The 18974-nt window shown below is 45.8% G+C and overlaps 1 protein-coding gene across 5 annotated transcripts in view; it reads left to right on the top strand.

The window, feature by feature from the left end:
* SCAF4 (SR-related CTD associated factor 4) overlaps positions 1–18974 on the top strand; it is a 314126-nt gene that overhangs the window by 47959 nt on the left and 247193 nt on the right. For all 5 annotated transcript variants that reach the window (XM_030202137.1, XM_030202136.1, XM_030202135.1 and 2 more), the window contains exon 5: positions 2959–3091. In XM_030202137.1, the coding sequence (XP_030057997.1) occupies positions 2959–3091 (133 nt within the window). The remainder of the gene's footprint in view (positions 1–2958; positions 3092–18974) is intronic.

Raw genomic sequence — 18974 nt, 5'->3', positions numbered from 1 at the left:
AGGCTTTCTCTAGAGATTCTGGTTCTGTGCAGCTTGAAGGAGAAACGGGTGATATGATACAGACGTTCAAATACTTGAAAGGTATTAATCCGCAAACAAATCTTTTCTGGAGATGGGAAGGCGGTAGAACGAGAGGACATGAAATGAGATTGAAGGGGGGCAGACTCAAAAAAGATGTCAGGAAGTATTTTTTCACGGAGAGGGTGGTGGATGCTTGGAATGCCCTCCTGCGGGAGGTGGTGGAGATGAAAACGGTAACGGAATTCAAACATGCGTGGGATATGCATAAAGGAATCCTGTGCAGTAGGAATGGATCCTCAGAAGCTTAGCCAAAATTGGGTGGTGGAGCAGGTGGGGGAAGAGAGGTTGGTGGTTGGGAGGCGAGGATAGTGGAGGGCAGACTTATACGGTCTGTGCTGGAGCCAGTGATGGGAGGCGGGAAATACTGCTGGGCAGACTTGTACGGTCTGTGCCCTGAAAAAGGCAGGTACAAATCAAGGTAAGGTATACACATATGAGTTTATCTTGTTGGGCAGACTGGATGGAACATGCAGGTCTTTTTCTGCCGTCATCTACTATGTTACTATGTTATTATACCTTTATGGTTCATTCTGCTTTTGAAATCTCAAATACTGAAGGCAGTTGGGGCTAGCTGTCCAAGAGGCACTATGGTTTTTCAGTGTTCTCTATCTCCACCTGCTGGTAGGCAGATACAACCCATCAGTTAATGGATTCATCTGCTATGACTAAAGGAAAGAAAATTACCAAGGTAAGAACCTAATTTTCCCATAGAACTCCTGTGCCCCATATGAAGAAAGGCTAAACAGGTTGGAGGAAAGATATCTGAAAGAGGGGATATGATAAAAGTTTAAAAAATCACGAGTGTGGAGGTTGGTTAAAGAGGGATGATTGATTAACCTTTCAAAAACAAGAGGACACCCCATGAAACTAGCAATCAGCAGATTGAAAACAAATACAAAGTTCCTCCCCCACCAAACCCACAATTAATCTGTGGAAAATGTAGCTGGAAGGGGGTGTGTGTGGTCAAGGCAACTAACATAGTGGGATTCAAAAGAGGATTGGGAAAGTTCCTGGAGAAAAAGTCCATAAATCATTAGCCAGGTAGACTTTTAAGAGCCATTGCACATCCCTTCAAATGAGCTATTGGAATCTATTTTAAGATCTACCTGGTACAAGTGACCCAGACTGACCACTGTCAGAGCAGAATGCTGAGCTTGATAGACCTTGGTCTGCTTCCTTATTGCTTTTTAATATTCTTGTGGAACAGTGGTAATGGCTTTTTCTGGCTTTCATTTGTTTGACAGAAAACTGTTGGGTTGAAAATGTGGGCATGTGCTCTTTTAAACTTTTTTTTTTTTTTTTTAAATTGTTAACACTGTAAAGTGGAGACAAAATTGCCTTATAAGGGATTTCCTTTTTTGTTGTCACTGACTTTTGCCAGGAACCTGTATTATTGTTCAGTTCATTTGTGGTATTGTTTGTGTGAAAACTACTTGGGATTTGTAAGGGGATGAGAGGAAGAACCAAGCTGGGGGATGCAATGAATACAGAGGATGGAAATGGGAGACTAGGAAGTGAGTGAAAGACAGGAAATAGGAGATGGGGGGAAGAATAAGGGAGGTAAGAGTAAAAAGCCGGGAAGTAGGTTAACGAGGGAGACTGAGGGATTGCAAGGGAGAGGAGGAAGAATGAAATCTTACTATAGGTAGGTATAAAAAAAGAACCGATGGAGAGAGAAAATGAAACAGAAGGGTTAGAGTCAGAATTAGAAATAAGGGAGGAAGAAAGAAGATGGGCAGTGAAGAAGAAATAGAAATTAGATCCTGAATGGTCAGACAATGCTCAGTCTGGTATCTTGGGTTTTCAATTTCATTTTTTGTCTAGATATTTTTCTAATTTGTAGTCTTATTTTTATTTATTTTTTACTAGGTGATGGTCTCTGTTTTTCTTTTGTAACCACAGAGGAGGATTCTTGCAACATTCTCTTTTTCCAACTTGATGTGTACTTGTAGTGTTGTAGAAATTTTGCAGTGCCAACATTTTATAAGTAGAGTTAGTACAATTTGAGAGTGTATTGCATACTTTTCCATTACTTCTCGGTGTCTGGTAGTGGAGGGAGTTTCTATTGCTCTCACTTATGTGACACCAGAGTTTGAATGGAATGTTTTTATAGTTCTACTTCTGTATCTGTTGCTGAGAATTTTATTGGTTGATTTTGGTAATGTCCCATGTGAATGAATAAATTATATTCTATGGGTACTATTCTATAACTGGGTTCCATAATTTAGGCGTGCTGATACCGTGCATTGAGGCACCAATTCTGTAATGGCATCTGTGTGCCAAAATTCCATTAGAATACTAGAGTAAGTTGGTATTAGTGCACCTAAATGTAGGTATGAACACTTATGCTGTGGCATAACCATTCATGCCTAAATGTGCCAGTTTAGTGTGTAACTTGCAGTAAGCATTTACATGCATATATGTGCAAATAGCGCCTTTTAGGTGCCCTGTTATAGAATTAGGGGATGTATGGTTTATATAAAGTTGACTAAATGTAAATTAATGTGGGAATTGGAGATGGAACTTGGGTTCCCCCAGTTAAAAAAAGTGCTGCTTACCCCTAGGGAAGGGATGGTAGAGAGGAATGCTAGACAAGAGAGGTTGGGAGGAGGAAAGAGAGGAGATGCTGGGGGGGGGGGGGGGGGGCACAAGCACTGGGCCTGGGCAGGAGAAGGCAAACCTACATGTCTGTACTGGTCTGGAGTGATTAAAGGAAAAAAAATTGGTAAGATCTAATTTCTCCATTATGGCCTTTTCTCATTGTGAAAAAAGTACAGTGTTTCTCTATGGCTATTCAGCTCTTTTAAAATTGAAAGATTAAATGTGGATTAAATGAGTAAAGAACCTAATCATATATGTTGCTTTTGTGTTGAGCAGAGTAAAATAGTTCGCGTCCTGAATCTTTGGCAGAAAAATGGAGTTTTCAAAATCGAAATCATTCAGCCTCTTCTGGACATGGCAGCAGGAGCTAGTGTCACTGTCCCTGTACCAGAGACCTCAAACAGTGAAGGTAAGGATTGACTGGTGGTTTCTTTCTTGTGTGAGATCAAGGATTTGGGGCTTACACTAGATTCAACCTTTATTATTTGTTTCATATTAAAATATTAATGAAAAAGATTTTTTGTAAGTTGAAAATGTTGCATAGACTAAAGGATCTGCTTTCCAGTTTGTACCACTCTCCTGAAATTACTTGTGATCCCTTTGATTACTGTAATTTTGATATTTTTGGGTTTTCCTCTCTATTTGTTAAAACCTTTTGCAGTTAGCCCAGAATGCATTAGCCTGATTAATATTGGGGGTTACTAGATATGACCACATTTCTCTGGTTTTGTATGAATTACATTGGTTACCGGTGAAGTGGAGAGTTCAGTTTAAAGATTTGAGTTTGATTTACGGAGTTATAAAGGGTGAGGTTCCTATCCCTTTAGTCACAGCTTTAAGAATTTATTGGCCACAAGACCTCTAAGATCTGATTATAAACAGGTTAGCTTGGAAGATGTTAGATTTAAAACTTTTTACATTTAAGGTTCTTGTTTGTGTAATGAGTTACCAATTGAATTAAAGGTTAAGAACTATCTACAATTTAGAAAATTACTTAAGGCTTATTTTTTCTCTCAGGCTAATTGCTGATGAGTGGTGTTAGTTGATTGGAGAACTGTTTATTTTAGTTTCTTTTAGTTATTGTTTTAGTTTAATTTATTATAGATGTAATTTTTGTAAACTGCCTAAATTATAGAATAGAGCGATCTTTAAATTATGTTCTAAATATATAAGTAAACTTTTTTTTTTTGCATTATCTGCTGGACTTTGCTACTTTAATTCTTCACTTTTACCTACTGCTTTTTGATCTAGCAAAGATATTCTAGTCTGACTATCTTTTGTACTTAGAATCACTAAAACGTCCTCTAAGTAATCCTTTGTTTGGTTGAGAGACTGTCTTATTTTAGTGGTCAGGTTTGCCACCTGTATTATGAGTCTGCATTTTCTTGATGCTAGTGGACCAAAAAAACAAAAGATAAGGGTTGGAAGAATGGTTTTATATTTTATTGTTGTGAGGATCTTCTGGTGGATACTGATTGTTTGTATTAAAATTAGTCTCACAAAGTTTGTTCTTATATACCTTTGCATATAAGCATGGTTTAAAATAAACGCAAGGTGGAATGGCAGGCAGGGGCGTAGCCAGACCTTGGCGGGGGGGGGGGGGGCACATTATAGCCCGCTCCCCCCCCCCGCCGCAAGGTACCTTTGGCGGGGGTTCCCAATCCCCGCCAGCCTTAGTCTTCAGCGCTGGACTCTGGCTCGTTTGCTCACTTCGCTGATGTGTACTGTGAGTCCTGATGTCCTGCACGTTCTTTTAAGTGGGAACGTGCACTGCAGGACGTCAGGACTCACAGCACAGATCAACGAAGTGAGCGAATGCACTGGAGTCCAGCACTGAAGAAGACTAAGGCTGGTGGGGTTTGGGGACCCCCGCCAGCAAAGGTACCTTGTGGGGGGGGGGGGGGTTGAAAGTGGAGGGGCTAAATCTGTGGGGGCCCGTGGCCCCACCAACTTACGCCCCTGATGGCAGGTAATTGCCATACATTTAGCCTAGTTTCTCCATCTACACCACCTTCTCAACTTTACAATCTCCTCTTTTCACTCAAAACTCTTCATTACTTGTCCCTGTGCTTTCTTAAATTCTGATTTGTTCTTGTCTCCTTTGCCTCCACTGGAAGCCTGTGTTGTCCACTATTTGTATAAAGAAATATTTTCTTACATTATTCCTGAATCCCTACCCTCCTTTCAAACTCCAGATCTCTGCATTTGTACTTTGAAGGTACTTAAAATGCCCCTGCCATATCTATCCTGCCTTTCCTTAAGAATGCACTTGTTTAGAAATTTGCCTGTCCTGACCTTTATCTCTTTGGTGCTAAGGTGGCAGATATTGAGCTGCACCTAGTTAGATATTCTCCGAGGACAATCAGACCATTGTATTCGCACAGGTAGGTGACATCTGGTTGAGTATGGTGCGGACACTGACTAGCAAGTTGTAGAAATTTCTAGCAGCATCCCGCTTTGCGTGCGCTGGTGCCTTCCTGCTGAACATGCGAGCTCGGTTGGTCTTTGTTTCTTCTGTGGAGCTGTTAGTGTGGGTCTTTTTGTCAATTTTGCAGTGCCCTCCCTTACAGTTCTTCTTTTTTTTTTTTTAATTTGCAGAAATTGTTTATTGAAAAATATACAGTTCTTTTTGCTTTGTTCATTTTAAGTATTTTATTGTTACTCTCCTTTTCTTTTTCACAGTTTTTTGGGCCAGTCATTTTCACGTCTACTTGGCCCATTTTAGGCAGGAGCACCAACCTAAATTTGACCTCTGCCCCTTTTTTGGTTCAAAATTGTGGAGTTTAATTTGGACACAATTCTTTTTTCGATGTCTCGGAAAAGCACCAGTGGGCCCAATGTAATGGGGTGATTTCGGTAACAGATCTGTACTTATGGTGCGTCGGGTCCTTTGGACCTAATCATGAGCCTAACTCTTGTTCTCTCTGTTTAAAAGTGCAATTGATAACACAGAGAGCATGGCCGGCCTAACAGGAGAAACCTTTTGGCTCCTCAAAGACTGTTGCACCGAAAGCATTGACCTTGATGGCTGTGAAGGCTTCTACATCTGTGCTGGCATCGAGAAGGTATCCATCTGTCTCGACATTGAGCACTGAGAATCTGCCTCGGGACTGGTCAGCATCAGATCTGACACTGAAGGTTTGTACGGATTCACTGTCATCCTCATTGACACTGAAGGACCACAAAGCTGAGTATTGGGGGAAGCCCAGGAAGCACAGGCATCAGTCATCTTTGTCACATGGTGCTGGGAGCACAGGGGGAATCTGTGTCCATGATACCTGAGACACGCTGGCACCAGAGGAGTGCTCCCCCTCTTTGGAAGAGGTGTCGGTGTGCGAGCCTCATAGCAGCCAGGCCCTCACTTCCAGTTCAACACTGACCAGATGTTGGCTTTCCTGGACTGAGTACTGTACCACTATACCACTGCACCCTATCCTTAGGATGCACTGATGAGGAACTGGGAACTCCCCTTACAGTGCAGGTGACACCAGAGAAGGTGGATACGCAGTCTCCTATCCAAAAGGCTCCAGGAGATTCCAGGACTCATGCCTCGGCAACCCCCCCCCCCCCCCCCCCCCAGGTAGAGAGGCCAGGACACTATCTTTATACATTTCTTGCACAGTCCTACCAGCTCTATATGAGCCTGTACTTGCAGTCCCTGGTCTACAGTACATTCAATCTAGTGGATTCTTTTCCTTAAAAACAAATTGCTGAGCTTCACTAGCTGGAGTGTAGGAAATATCTGGCCAGTAGGGTTTGACTTTTTTGATGTGGTGCACAGAGACTCTGCCATAGGTGTGGAGATCCGTAGACTCTCAGGGCTATATGTCTCTTATCTGGAACCTGCGGTTCAGGAGAGGTTGGCGGACATCCTTTGCAAAGGGGACAACTTGTTTGGCGACAAAGTGGAGGAGGTCGCTGTCCTCATCAAGAAACTATCCAAACATCTCTGCACTTTCCAGCTGCACCCTCCACCTCCCAGTGATTTTTCAGTGGGCCTAGGTTGCGACCCTGTTACTCTCAAAGGCATAGGTTCCCGCTGCCTTCCTGCTCTGCCCAGCATTCCTAGGGCTAGCGTCCCCATGGCCGTCCCAACTGGTGCCCCAGTCAAAGCAGGAGATGAGCTTTTTACTGGCTTCAGGAGATCAGAGCCAAGCTAAAAATATCTATCCTAGATGGCTTTCCAGTTGGGGGGGGGGGGGGTTGAATTTTTACCATCACTGGTAGTCCCTTATAACCTTTGACCCCAGTGGGTTCTTCATATAGTCCATCTTGGTTACGCCCTCCATTGGCAGCAAAATCCACCAAATTGCCCACCGAGAGCACCATCACTCAGCCCAAGCGGGCTGTTGAGAAAATTTCTGCCCTTCTTCAGGCCATTGTGATCAACCCTGTTCCACCAGGAGAAAAGGGAAGGGATTCTATTCTAGGTACTTCCTTGCACCCCAAAATGGGAGGATTTCATCCCATCCTAGATCTAAGAGCCCTGAACAAATTCCTGGTCAAAGAAAAGTTCAGGAAGATTTCCCTGGGCACCCTTCTCCCCATGCTTCAGGCAAACAACTGACTATGCTCTCTGGACCTAAAAGATGCCTACTTTCGGTCCAGTGATTGGAGTATATAGGAGCACTGCTAGATGTGTTGCAGTCTCAGGCCTTTCTTCCCCAAGCTAAAGTGAACACCTGTCACGTCCGTGGCCGTGACAACCCTCAGACTTACCCTGTTTCTGGGAGTCAGTGTCTGTGCTGGCTTCTGCTTGTCTCTGTGTCTGTCTTAGGTTCTCTCTGGCTCTGTGTGCTGATTGCCCTACTGAACCTCACCTGTGTGGGCTATGCCTCTTCCAAGATGGCTGCCACCTCCTCCTCTTTGCCAGTATCCAAGATGGCTCCCGCTGTTCCTTCCTATGGGCTGACTGCTCTGTGTGTCAAGCCTCTGTTTGGTTGCAAGGTGATTGCTGCAGCTGTGGCTCTGGTGTTGAAGGGCTTTATTAATCACTTGGAGACTACAGTCCTGGCCTTTGCATCTCATCTAAAGGTCCTGGTGTATAGAGTGCTCTGTACACGGTTTCAGTGTTTGCTCTGTGTTAGTTTCTATGTTTGTTTAGACTAGCTAGCTTAGGCACCGTCTGGCTTGTAGCCTGAGTATAGCTTTGCTAGTGCTCTGTGTTTGTTTAGACTAGTTAGTTTAGGCACCGTCTGGCTTGTGAGCCTGTGCATAGCTCTGCTAGTTCTCTGTGTTTGTTCCTAGTGTTAGACTAGCCGCCCTTGCTAGCCACTATCCCGAGACTGTTTGTTCCTAGTGGGACTAGCCAGCTTAGGCACCGTCTGGCTTGTGAGCCTGTGCATAGCTCTGCTAGTTCTCTGTGTTTGTTCCTAGGGTAGACTAGCCAGCTTAGGCACCGTCTGGCTTGTAGCCTGTGCATAGCTCTGCTAGTTCTCTGTGTTTGTTCCTAGTGTAGACTAGCCAGCTTAGGCACCGTCTGGCTTGTGAGCCTGTGCATAGCTCTGCTAGTTCTCTGTGTTTGTTTCTAGTGTAGACTAGCCAGCTTAGGCACCGTCTGGCTTGTTAGCCTGTGCTCAGCTTTGCTAGTTCCCTGTGTTTGTTCCTAATACTTGACTAGCCAGCTTAGGCACCGTGTGGCTTGTAGCCTGTGTATAGCTTTGCTAGTGTTCTGTGTATGTTTCCAGTGCATGACTTGTTAGCTTGGGCACAGCTTTGTGGTTAGCTGGTGTATAGCTTTACTAAGTCTCCTGAGTTTGCTCTGTGTATGTTTCCAGTGCATGACTGGTTTGCCTGGGTATAGCGTTCCTATTAGCCTGGGTACAGTTTACTAGTCATTGTGTTGAAACCTGCCGACTGCCAGAACCCGGACAGTCCCTGCCTGTCTGCCTTGCCTTCGCCTAGGTGCCAGGGGGCACTCCTGGATCTTCATTCCTGCTTGCAAGTTCCAGTTCCGGGTTTTCCTGTAAGTCCTACCGGCTGCCAGAACCTGAGGGCTCAACCCTCGGGGAAAGTTGGTCAAGTGTAGGTGAAGCCTAGGTCCAGTGTGTCCAGTCCAGCGGGCCCCACTCTAGTGCGCACCCATCCGGTGTGTTCCAGTTCCGAGTGTTCCGGTGTAGAACTCCAGTCCGGGGTTCCGGTCTAGTCTTGTTTCATCTCTACCTGGAAGGTGATCTTGCCTGCCACTGCCGCTCCACGGTAGTGGCCTATGGACTCACAAACCCCGTGCTCCCGGGGAAGAAGCCTGAAAGTATGCCAAGGTCCTCGAGAGCGCAGCAAGCGCGAGAGACGTGACAACACCTTGCCAACGCTTTCCTCGCAGGTTTATGCCAGCAAGCAGGTCATAGCTCAGCAAATGTTGAGATTGATGGGCTACGTGGCCTCAACAGTGCATGTCACTCCCTTGGCACGTCTCCACTTGAGAGAAACCCAGTGGACCTTAGCTTCCCAGTGGTATTAGACGACTGGGAACCTAGCAGATGTCATCTAAATTCCTCCAGAGTTGACTTTGTGCTCTCTTCTGGTGGACAGTTCAGACATTTAACTGTGGGACTACCATTCCAAATTCCACCTTCCCAGAAGGTGCTAACAGGTGAATCCGTCCTGCGCTGGGGTGCTGATGTAGATGGGCTTCACACCCAAGGGACTTGGTCTGCTCAGGAAACAGATCTTTATATCAAGCTCCCTGAGCTGCGGGCCATTTGGAACGCTCTAAAGGCTTTCAGAGATCAGCTGTAAAACCAAATGGAAAACCAGGTTGTAATGTTTTATTTGAAAAAGCGAGGTGAGGGGGGTACAGGATCCCACCCCTTTTGTCAGGTGGCAGTGGTCCCTCCTTCATGGGATGGACCTCTGAGCCACATATCTTCCAGGAAAGAACTACTGCCTGGCAGACAGACTGAGCAGGGTTTTGCAACCTCATGAGTGGTCTCTCAATATGATGGATCTCTTCTGCATACCAACCTCCAATCCCTGGCCCTCCAACTTGGATGTTGAGAATGTAGAATTTACCTTGGGCTTATGTGGAGGACGTTTGCTATTGTGAGGGTGAGACCTTAGATCTCCTCACTTGCCCTACTCAAAAACTACTTGAATACCTCCTGCACCTCCCTGAATCTGGTTTGAAAACCAACTCTGAAAGGGTTCACCTCAGTGCAATTGGTGCTTACTATCACTGTGTGGGAGTTAAGCCCATATCTGTACAGCCTCTAGTTCGCTTCGTGCAAGGTTTGTTATTAACAAAGCCCTCTGTCAAACCTCAACTGTGTCATGGGATCTCAATGTTGTCCTCTCCCAACTGATAAAAGCTCCTTTTGATACACTTGATTCATGTCATCTGAAGTAGTTGATCTGTAAAGTTGTGTTTCTGGTGGCAGTCACTAAATTTAATCACGATAGAGTAGTTCTCCGCACACACCCTAAGTTCCTTCCTAAGGTAGTGTCAGAATTCCATTTTAATCATTCAGTCGTTCTGCTAATATTATTTTCCAGAACCTCATGCCCATCCTGGCAAGAATGTACTGCATACTTTGGACTGCAAGCAAGCCTTAGCCTTCTGTGTGGAGCAAACTAAAGCCCATAGACAGTCCACCTAGCTGTTTTTTTTTTCTTTTTTTTTGATCAAAACAGGATGGGGGGGTATCATCAGTAAATGCACAATTTCTTCTTGGCTAGCAGATTGCATTTCCTTTACTTATGACCAGGCTGTGCTGACCCTAGAGGGTCATGTCAAGGCTTATAATGTCAGAGCCATGACTATGTAAGTAGCTCACTTGAGGTCAGCCTTCATAGCCGCATTGAACCTGCTTTGAGTGGGAAAGCGCGGGGTACAAATGTAATAAATAAATAGAGGATGTTTGTAAAGCTGTGACATGGTCATCAGTCAGTGCATTAACATCTCACTACTACCTTGAGCAGGATACCCAACGTGACAGCCGGCTCATTCAGGCAGTCCGCTAGGCCCAGTTTTGTTCTGTTTCAGGCTGCCTCTCCAGAACTAGTACTCAATTTGTTTCAGGTTAATTGAGTATGGACCTTGACATTTCGAGTCCCTATTGTCCTAGCATTGTTTTTGGTGAGCCTGGTAGTTAGGGATTCCCACATGTGAGAATACAACGGCCTGCTTGTCTTCGGAGAAAGCAAATTACTCACCTGTAGTAGGTGTTCTCTGAGGACTTCAGGCCAAGTATTCTCACATACCCTCCCACGTCCCCTTGGAGTGGCTTTCTTTAGTTTTTATTTTCCACTGACCGAGGGACCCGAGCTTGTGTGTTGAGCAGTGGGTCGCTTCCAAAAGGTTCTACAACTCGCTAGTTAGCGTCTGCACCGGGCTCCGTCAGATGATGTCACCCACATGTGAGAATACTTGGCCTGCTGTCCTGAGAGCACCTGCTACAGGTTGCTTTAGATCATGTTGGGTAGGAGATGGCTGTGTTGGGCACACGTGGATATAATCAACATAGGAAGGAGGGAGTTTCTGGAAGCTGAATCTTAAGCTTTCAGGAAGAAGTTGAAATCCAGAACTCTGTGGTAACATTCTCAGAAATTTCTGTGCGCAGGCAACCAGAGGCAGGCAGTGGTGCAGGAAGATTTGTTGGGACCTGGGTAACATGCTGGGACAATGGATTTTGTTTCAAAAGGATGGGCTCCATCTTAGCTAGGGTGGAACCAAACTGCTGGTGCTAACCTTTAAATAGCAGAGAGCAGCTTTTAAATTAGATCTTGATGAAAAATTACAGAAGCACATGGTTCAAAGTGAGGTAGGTTCAAATGATGCTGGTAAAATGCTGAAGTTGAAATAGCGATTGTGGTAAAAGCTGTAGTAGCCCAGGTGCACTAACACACAAGTAAGTGATTTCAAATTACCTTCATCTATTGCAACATAGGTTTTGAACACACACACAAAAAGTTTAAATATTCTGTATTCAAATGTCAGAAGTTTGAGAAGATTAGAATACTAGAACGTATGATTCCAAATGTAGTTTTTGTTCACTAGACCAGTCTAGAGCACATGGGTTATACCCCTCAGCCAGCAGATGGTGATAGGTATTTTATGCAGCAAATTGTTGAGAGAGTTCCTGGGCACAGTTGGGAACTGGTTCCCCAATTGAGCTGCGCTGGTTGAAGGAGTATCTAGGGTCCTGCCAGGGGTGGCAGCCTTCTTGGGGTGAACTTGGAGAAGTTCCTCCCATACCTGGCAGAATATATGGGGTTTTATTTATTTTTGATTATCTCCCCTTCCTTGAGGAAGAATAAAAAATTAGAGATTGCTTTACTACTACTACTGACCACAATGATGAGGAGCAGTGGGAGGGATCTCCCTAGGCTGTTGTTTTTCCTGCCTCTGAGGGTCTCAAATGCACTGGGAATGGTGTGAAGTTGAGCATTAGGATAGTGCAGCGTTAGCTTAATCAGTGCCAGGGAGTAGTGTGTACAAGGTTGGACTTGCAGCACTAGTGTCTCATTAAGGATCTTTGTAGCTTCAGTGGCTATTGCATCAAATAGGTGGAGGCGTGGTCTGAGTGGACCAGATGCTGCTTGTTTGGTCACAGGAGCAGCTCTGGACAGTGTGGCTTCTGCCATGCAGAGTGTTGGGATGTACCTATCTCACAGCTTCACCAGTCTTCCAGTAATGGAGGCAGCTGCTCCCTTAGAATCAGCTTAAGAGTGCAGCCCTCCTGAGAAAAGTGCGGTAGAGGAGACTGTTCTTACCATACAGCTTGGATGCACAGATTGCCCTTCTCCTTGCTCCTGCTACTGCCTTAGTTGGGCATTTAGTGCAATTACTGAGCTCCATGGGGAGCCCTGCAGAGGGCTCAAGTTCTTCAATGCAGACTGGAAGTCCATTCTCCCCCCCCCCCCTCCAATTTCTCAATGATTGAGGTCAGTCCTGAGTGGTGTAGAACGAGTAAAAGTGTATCGATCTTTTCATTCTTTCAAAAAGTGCAAAGACCAGGAGACACTCAATGAAATTACATGGAAATACTTTTCAATTCAAATTAGGGCTTATATACCACTAAAATCCCCTTCTTGGGTTAGTGCTGTTTACATCAATTGTTATATATTTGGGAGCATTATAGAGTTATCTGATCTTGAGCTGTACAGTAGATAAGGTCTAAGAAGTACCCGTGGGGGTATCGTGTGATCACTTGGAGTTAAGCAGTGTGTCAGAATCAAGTCTGGGTTTGTGGGTGAGAGTAGGTATCAAGAGTTAGCAGTGAGAGTCAGCAGTCTATGGATCATACAGTATTAGAGAGTCAGTTAAAAATCTTCCATTATCTGGTGCCCTTGAACGGTAGAGAGGAAAGAGACATTTGTTCTTTGAGTTGATTGTAGAGGGCCAGGCAGTTTGAGGATATGTTGATCAGCATGTGTTGATCATCAAGCTGGAGGTGTTACCATATAGACTCTGATAGATTGTGCAAGTGGCTTTAAATTTGATTCTTTGGGCAATGGGAGGCCAATGCAAGTTTGACATTGTATGTATTTAATTTGAAAATCAGTCTTGCTGCAGTATTCTGTATTGTAGTTTCATTTGATGTTGAATCTTTTTTATTTATTTATTTATTAACTTTTCATAACTTTACAAGCATTAAACTTGCAACATGAAACACAGATATGATTAATACACAACATTCAAATAGGAATAATATTATTATAAAGAAAAAACATTAATGTTTCATCATATCTTCCTTTGACCACAATTAAAGAGGAAGGAGTCAAAGTTGTTCAGGGGAACATAAAAAAAAAGAAAATTATAGGAAAAGGCCTAGCCTTAAATACCACCATAGAATACTTTATGTTGGTTTTATCATTTGACAAGCTTTTTCATATTTATAAATTCTCTCAATTGTGTTGGTACAAAAAACACATACTTTATATTTAGATATGATGTTGAATCTTAATGCCGAGAAATAGGATGTTGCAATAGGCAAGGTGTGGCAGGATCAGCATTTGCACTAGTAATGTGAACACTTTCTGGTTGAAAAACAACCGAATTAGATAAACTCTATTCAAAAGAAGGCAGCTTCATTTTTTGCCAACGTTAGCTAATGTGAGAGGAGAGGAAAAGTGAGGAATCCAAGAGTACTCCAAGTACTCTAGCTTCTGGGTCCACTGCGAATGATCTGTTGTTGTTTAGTCTGATTGAAGTTGGTACTTCTGCTCCTGGGTTATGGGACTGTAGGATCTTGTTTTTCAATGCATTCAGTTTAAGTTTATTTTTCAGGGTCCAGTGCTGGTTGGCTTCCATCCCAGCTATTACTGACAGATTATGATCTGGATTGGCAGGGGAGATTGGTTGTATTATTTATTTATTTATTTGTAACACTTATACCCCGTGCTTTCCCACTCATTAGGTTCGATGCGGCTTACATAGTATAACAGGTTTGCAAAGTAACATAGAATGGATGTAACTGTAATATAGTGAATAAAGAGGTGGTCAGTTAGATGTGGGTAAGTAAGATGGGTAAGGGAGGAGGATGGTAAGAGGTTGAGGAGTGGGAGAAGGGTGTGTATAGGATCATGTTAATTAAGGAAGAATGTAAAGTGAGGGGTTGGAAGAGGGATGAACTAAGGATTAAGTAGGGGAGCATAATCAGATTCTGTCGTCATAGTCTGATCCAGGTTGTACAGAAGGACTCCTAATTTAAGTCAGGTCATATGTATATGCTTGCTTGAAGAGGTAAGAAGCAGGATGCCATCGGCTTAAGACAGTAATAGTTCAACCTACCCGAGGTGAATCGATCTTAGAAGCTACATGGTCAAACAATCGAGAACTCTCCCTAGACTGGTCCCCTGGATGCTGGGTCCCACAAGATTCATCACTCTCCCCAGTACTATTTAACTTCATGACCTCTATGTGCTAGGAATTCTCTGAACCGTTTGAGAACTGGGCCTGAGATGCTAGTGTGGTCTAACAGTTTTAGCAACAAGCTGTGGTCAACTGCATTGAATGCAGCTGAGATATTGAACTGGAGTAGTATTACCTGCTAGCCCTTACTGAGTTGGAGTTTAACATGTGTAGTCAGTGTGAGCAGTAGGGATTCTATACTATGTGAAGTTCTGAAACAGAATTGTGGTTGGTGTAGAACTGAAAACTGATCCAACTATGTGGCAAATTGTCTGCTGACTACAGCTTCCAACAGCTTTGTGAATAGGGGTATACTTGCTGCAGGATGGTAGTTTGCGGCTGAATTTATGTGTAGGCCTGGACCTTTCAGCAAGAGTGTTAGGACAATTTTACTCATGTCTGGAGGGGAGTGAGCCTGACTCTAAAAACCCGTTGACTCTTGCCATCAGCCTTTGGACTATCTCTGCTGGGATTGATGAGAACAGTGAGTTGGGGTAACAGTTGAGAACACATTGGGAACTCGAGAATTTCATTAGGAGTGTTTGCACAGCATTCTCATGGAGTGGTTGGAAAGAGTACCAACTTTGGTCAACCTTTGCTGCCTATCTGGAACATATGCTGATTTTGGGATTGAGATCTGCAGTTGGGCTAGATTTGCAGATTTTGAACTGTATTTGGGCAGTTTTGTTGGAAAAGGAATCGGCTAGGTCTGGGGCCGATGGTGTGGTTTGAAGAGGAGTATCGGAAGCCAGGGTAATTGTTAGTCGTCTTACTAATTTGATCAGTTTTTTTGTTGTCTAGAATGTGCTGACCTACTAGACTGTTGTAGTAGCTTCGCTTAACTTTTGCAGTCTTTGACTTGTATAGTGAAAGGTATTTTTCCATTTGGCCTTGTCGGGGGGGGGGGGGGGGGGGGGCTTATTCTCCAGCATATTTCAGGATGTTGGCATTCCCGTTCCATATTGGCAATTCCTTCGAAGAACCATGGTGAGGTCTTGACTGACCTTACCTTTTTTGACTTGAGTGGGGCTATTTTGTCCAGGGCTTTCGTTACATCCCAGAATGATTTGAATGAGATGCCTGGTGCATGAGTGTAAGCGAATCTTTCATCTCAGACCAAAAGCTGGAATCATTGATCCTTCCTCTGTTGGATATTAGTTTGTTTAGTTGGTGTTTGAATGTGCAAGATGAACAAATGTTATTAGTAAAGTCTAATTGAAAGTGGTCAGATGGGATGGCATGCCAGTTGGAGGAGCCAATGTATTATCCCAATCCCTTAGCCCTCACAGGGAGGGGAAACACGAAAATTCCTTGTCGTAAGCAGCAGATGAATCCATTAACTGATGGGTTGTATCCATCTACCAGCAGGTGGAGCTAGAGAACACTGAAAGACCATAGTGCCTCTTGGATGGCTAGCCCCAACTGCCTTCAGTATTTCTCTATCTCCCAGCAGGTGTGGACGTAGCTTGATCAGCTCCTGGATTTTAGACTGCCTGGGGTGGCTCCTGTGCTTTGCCAGTTGAGTAGGGGTGTTGTGGCTGGTGGTGCCCACTTTAAAGGCATATAGGTTCGCCCTTTCCCTGCCTTACCCATTCCCCCCGCCTCCTGGAGTCCCTCTGTTGCTGCCTGCCTCCAACTTTCCTCACAGCGTTAAAAAAGAAAAGCGTGCTTTTACTGCGTGGCTGTTCTGAGGCTTTTTCCAGTGATTCTGGTTCTGTGCAGCTTGACCGGAGCTCGTAGACTCGGTCCTCTGAGGTGAGAGTGGTGCCCAGCTCCTCCGGGGAGGTCCCGTGGATGCCATTCCGATTGGGGTAAGTTTTGGTGCGAAGCCGCCATTTTATTGCTATATTTCTGTCCTGTCGGACGATGGCTGCTGAAGGACTTAAGCGCTGCTCCCGGTGTGGTAAGCGCAGATCAGCAGCAGAGCTGTGTAAAACGTGCTCCTTGGACGCTCACGCTGGTATGAGCATGGCGAGCGATGTTCCTTTCTGCTCGATGGAGGTGGCAGCGGGCGCCATTTTGGAAGCGCTGCATGTCTCGACCCTCGCATTGCGGAGGAGTCTGACTGCAGGGGGGCGCCTCGTTTAGAGGCTGCCAGAGGAGCTAATGCATCCGTTTCTCCTAATTCGGAGGCGGAGGGTCAGGTGAGTTTTTCTCCCCTGAGTTTGTGCTGTTAATGCATAAGGCTTTCATGCTGAAAAGAGCTCTTGCCGCAGGTGTCTGACAGTGCGTTGCATCCTGGCTTACCTCCGGGTGTTGATGCCCCGGGGATGAGTTCAGAGGTTATTTCCTCCCCCGAATGTTGGAAACACGCTAAACATAAACGGGTAAATTCCCCGTCTGAAAGTGGCGCATCCCCCCCTCCCCCCATGATCAGGCTGTGGAGAGTCTGAGGGATCTGGCAGGCCCTCAGGGACGATCCCAATGCGGTCCGGATTTTCTACCGCGACGAGCTGCCAGCTCTCATTACTGACGCCTTGCAGGCCCTCTCGATTGATGAGCCTGCTGAAGGCGAGGCCTCCTCTATTAATCTTAGGATGGCAAGTACTAAGAAGCTTTCTCGGGCCTTTCCGATGCATGACTCCATCCAAGAGCTTATTTCTGCTCAATGGTCTGACCCCGATGGGCCTTTGAAAGTGGCCAGGGCTATGGGTCAGCTTTACCCTCTGCGTGAGGAGCACTTAGCCCCTTTGGGGATGCCTAAAGTGGATGAATTGGTCACGGCGGTGACAAAAAAGACCACTCTCCCAGTAGAGGGAGAAGTCGCTTTGAAAGACATGCAGGACCGGCGGCTTGAGTCCGCGCTGAAGTGGTCCTTTGAAATTGCGGGCCTTGCCTTAAGGGCGTCTATTTGCAGTTTCTATGAAGGCTGGGCATGTCTTTCCTGGCTACAGCAGTTGGTGGAACAGCCCGCCGATGGTGCGGGTCCCCTTTCTGAGGTTGCCCCGTGGATGGAGTCGGCTCTGTCATTTTTGGCTAACGCCCTTTAGATCTGGTCAGAGCTTCGGCTAAACAGATGTCTGTGGCGGTTTCTGCCTGCCGTCTTCTTTGCCTGCGGCATTGGGTGGCTGACATAGCTTCTAAGCAAAGACTGGTGAGGCTGCCCTTTCGGGGCCTCCTGTTATTTGGAGAGGATTTGGAGAAGATTGTGAAGGACCTGGGGGGAATATAAATCCCAGCGGTTACCTGAAGGTAGGCCGAGGCCTTCTTCCAAGGGTTCTGTGTTTTCCTCCTCTTCCAGACCTCACTTCCGTGAAGCTCGAAGGTATCGCCTAGGGCGCTCTGCTGGGTTTTCTCAACGTGCCCGTTTTCAGCAGAGGAACTCCTTTCGCTTGGACAAACGTTCCGCAGGGGCCGGTTCAAGGCCAGGAGTTCAGGGGCATCCTCCACAATGATGGGACACTGGCCCACTCCTCCTTGCCTGCAATAGGAGGACCTCTTTCCAGAGGAGTGGACCAAGATTACCTCAGATCAGTGGGTCCTGGACCTGATCAGAGAAGGTTACCGACTGGAATTCAGTGCCCTGGTGAGAGACGTGTTTGTGGAGTCCCGATGCGGCACTGCCGTAAAACGGGCGGCGGTAGAGGAGACCTTACAAGTCTTGCTGCACCTCAGAGCGGTGATCCCGGTGCCTCCCACCGAACGCGGCTGCGACCGCTATTCCATTTATTTTGTCGTGCCTCGAAAAGGCGGGTCTTTCAGGCCGATCCTCGACTTATGAAGAGTAAATGAGGCTCTCGGAGTACGACATTTTCGCATGGAAACCCTGCACTCCGTCATTGCGGTGGTACAGCCAGGAGAGTTTCTCACGTCTCTGGACCTAAAAGAAGCTTATTTGCACATTCCTATCTGGCCTGCACACCAGCGGTTCCTCCTCTTTGCAGTGTTGGGAAAGCATTTCCAGTTTCAGGCCTTGCCTTTTCGGCCTAGCCATAGCTCCCTGTACCTTTTCTAAGGTAATGGTGGTCGTAGCTGCCTGTCTCAGGCAAGGGGGTATCAGAGTTCACCCTTATTTCGACGACTGGCTCATCGGAGTGGACTCAGCAACCGAGAGTCGTCTTGCCACAGCCAGAGTTGTGGCGGTCCTGCAGGCGCTAGGCTGGGTGGTCTAGTGGTTAGGGAGGTGGACTTTTGTCCTGGGGAACTGAGGAACTGAGTTTGATTCCCACTTCAGGCACAGGGAGCTCCTTGTGACTTTGGGTGAGTCACTTAACCCTCCATTGCCCCATGTAAGCCGCATTGAGTCTGCCATGAGTGGGAAAGCACGGGGTACAAATGTGAAAAAAAAACTCACCTGACCCCCTTCTCAGTCTCTCGAGTATTTGGGGGTCCGGTTCGACACGGCATCGGGGTTTGTTTTTCTCCCCGACCAAAGGCGGTGCAAGCTTCAGAATCAGGTCCGTCTGCTCCTGCGGATGCCTCGCCCGCGAGCTTGGGACTT

This window comes from Microcaecilia unicolor, chromosome 4, assembly GCF_901765095.1.
Source record: "Microcaecilia unicolor chromosome 4, aMicUni1.1, whole genome shotgun sequence".
NCBI classification, from domain to species: domain Eukaryota; kingdom Metazoa; phylum Chordata; class Amphibia; order Gymnophiona; family Siphonopidae; genus Microcaecilia; species Microcaecilia unicolor.
Note: the sequence above shows the minus strand (reverse complement) of the source record. Positions and strands in the feature narration are given on the sequence as shown.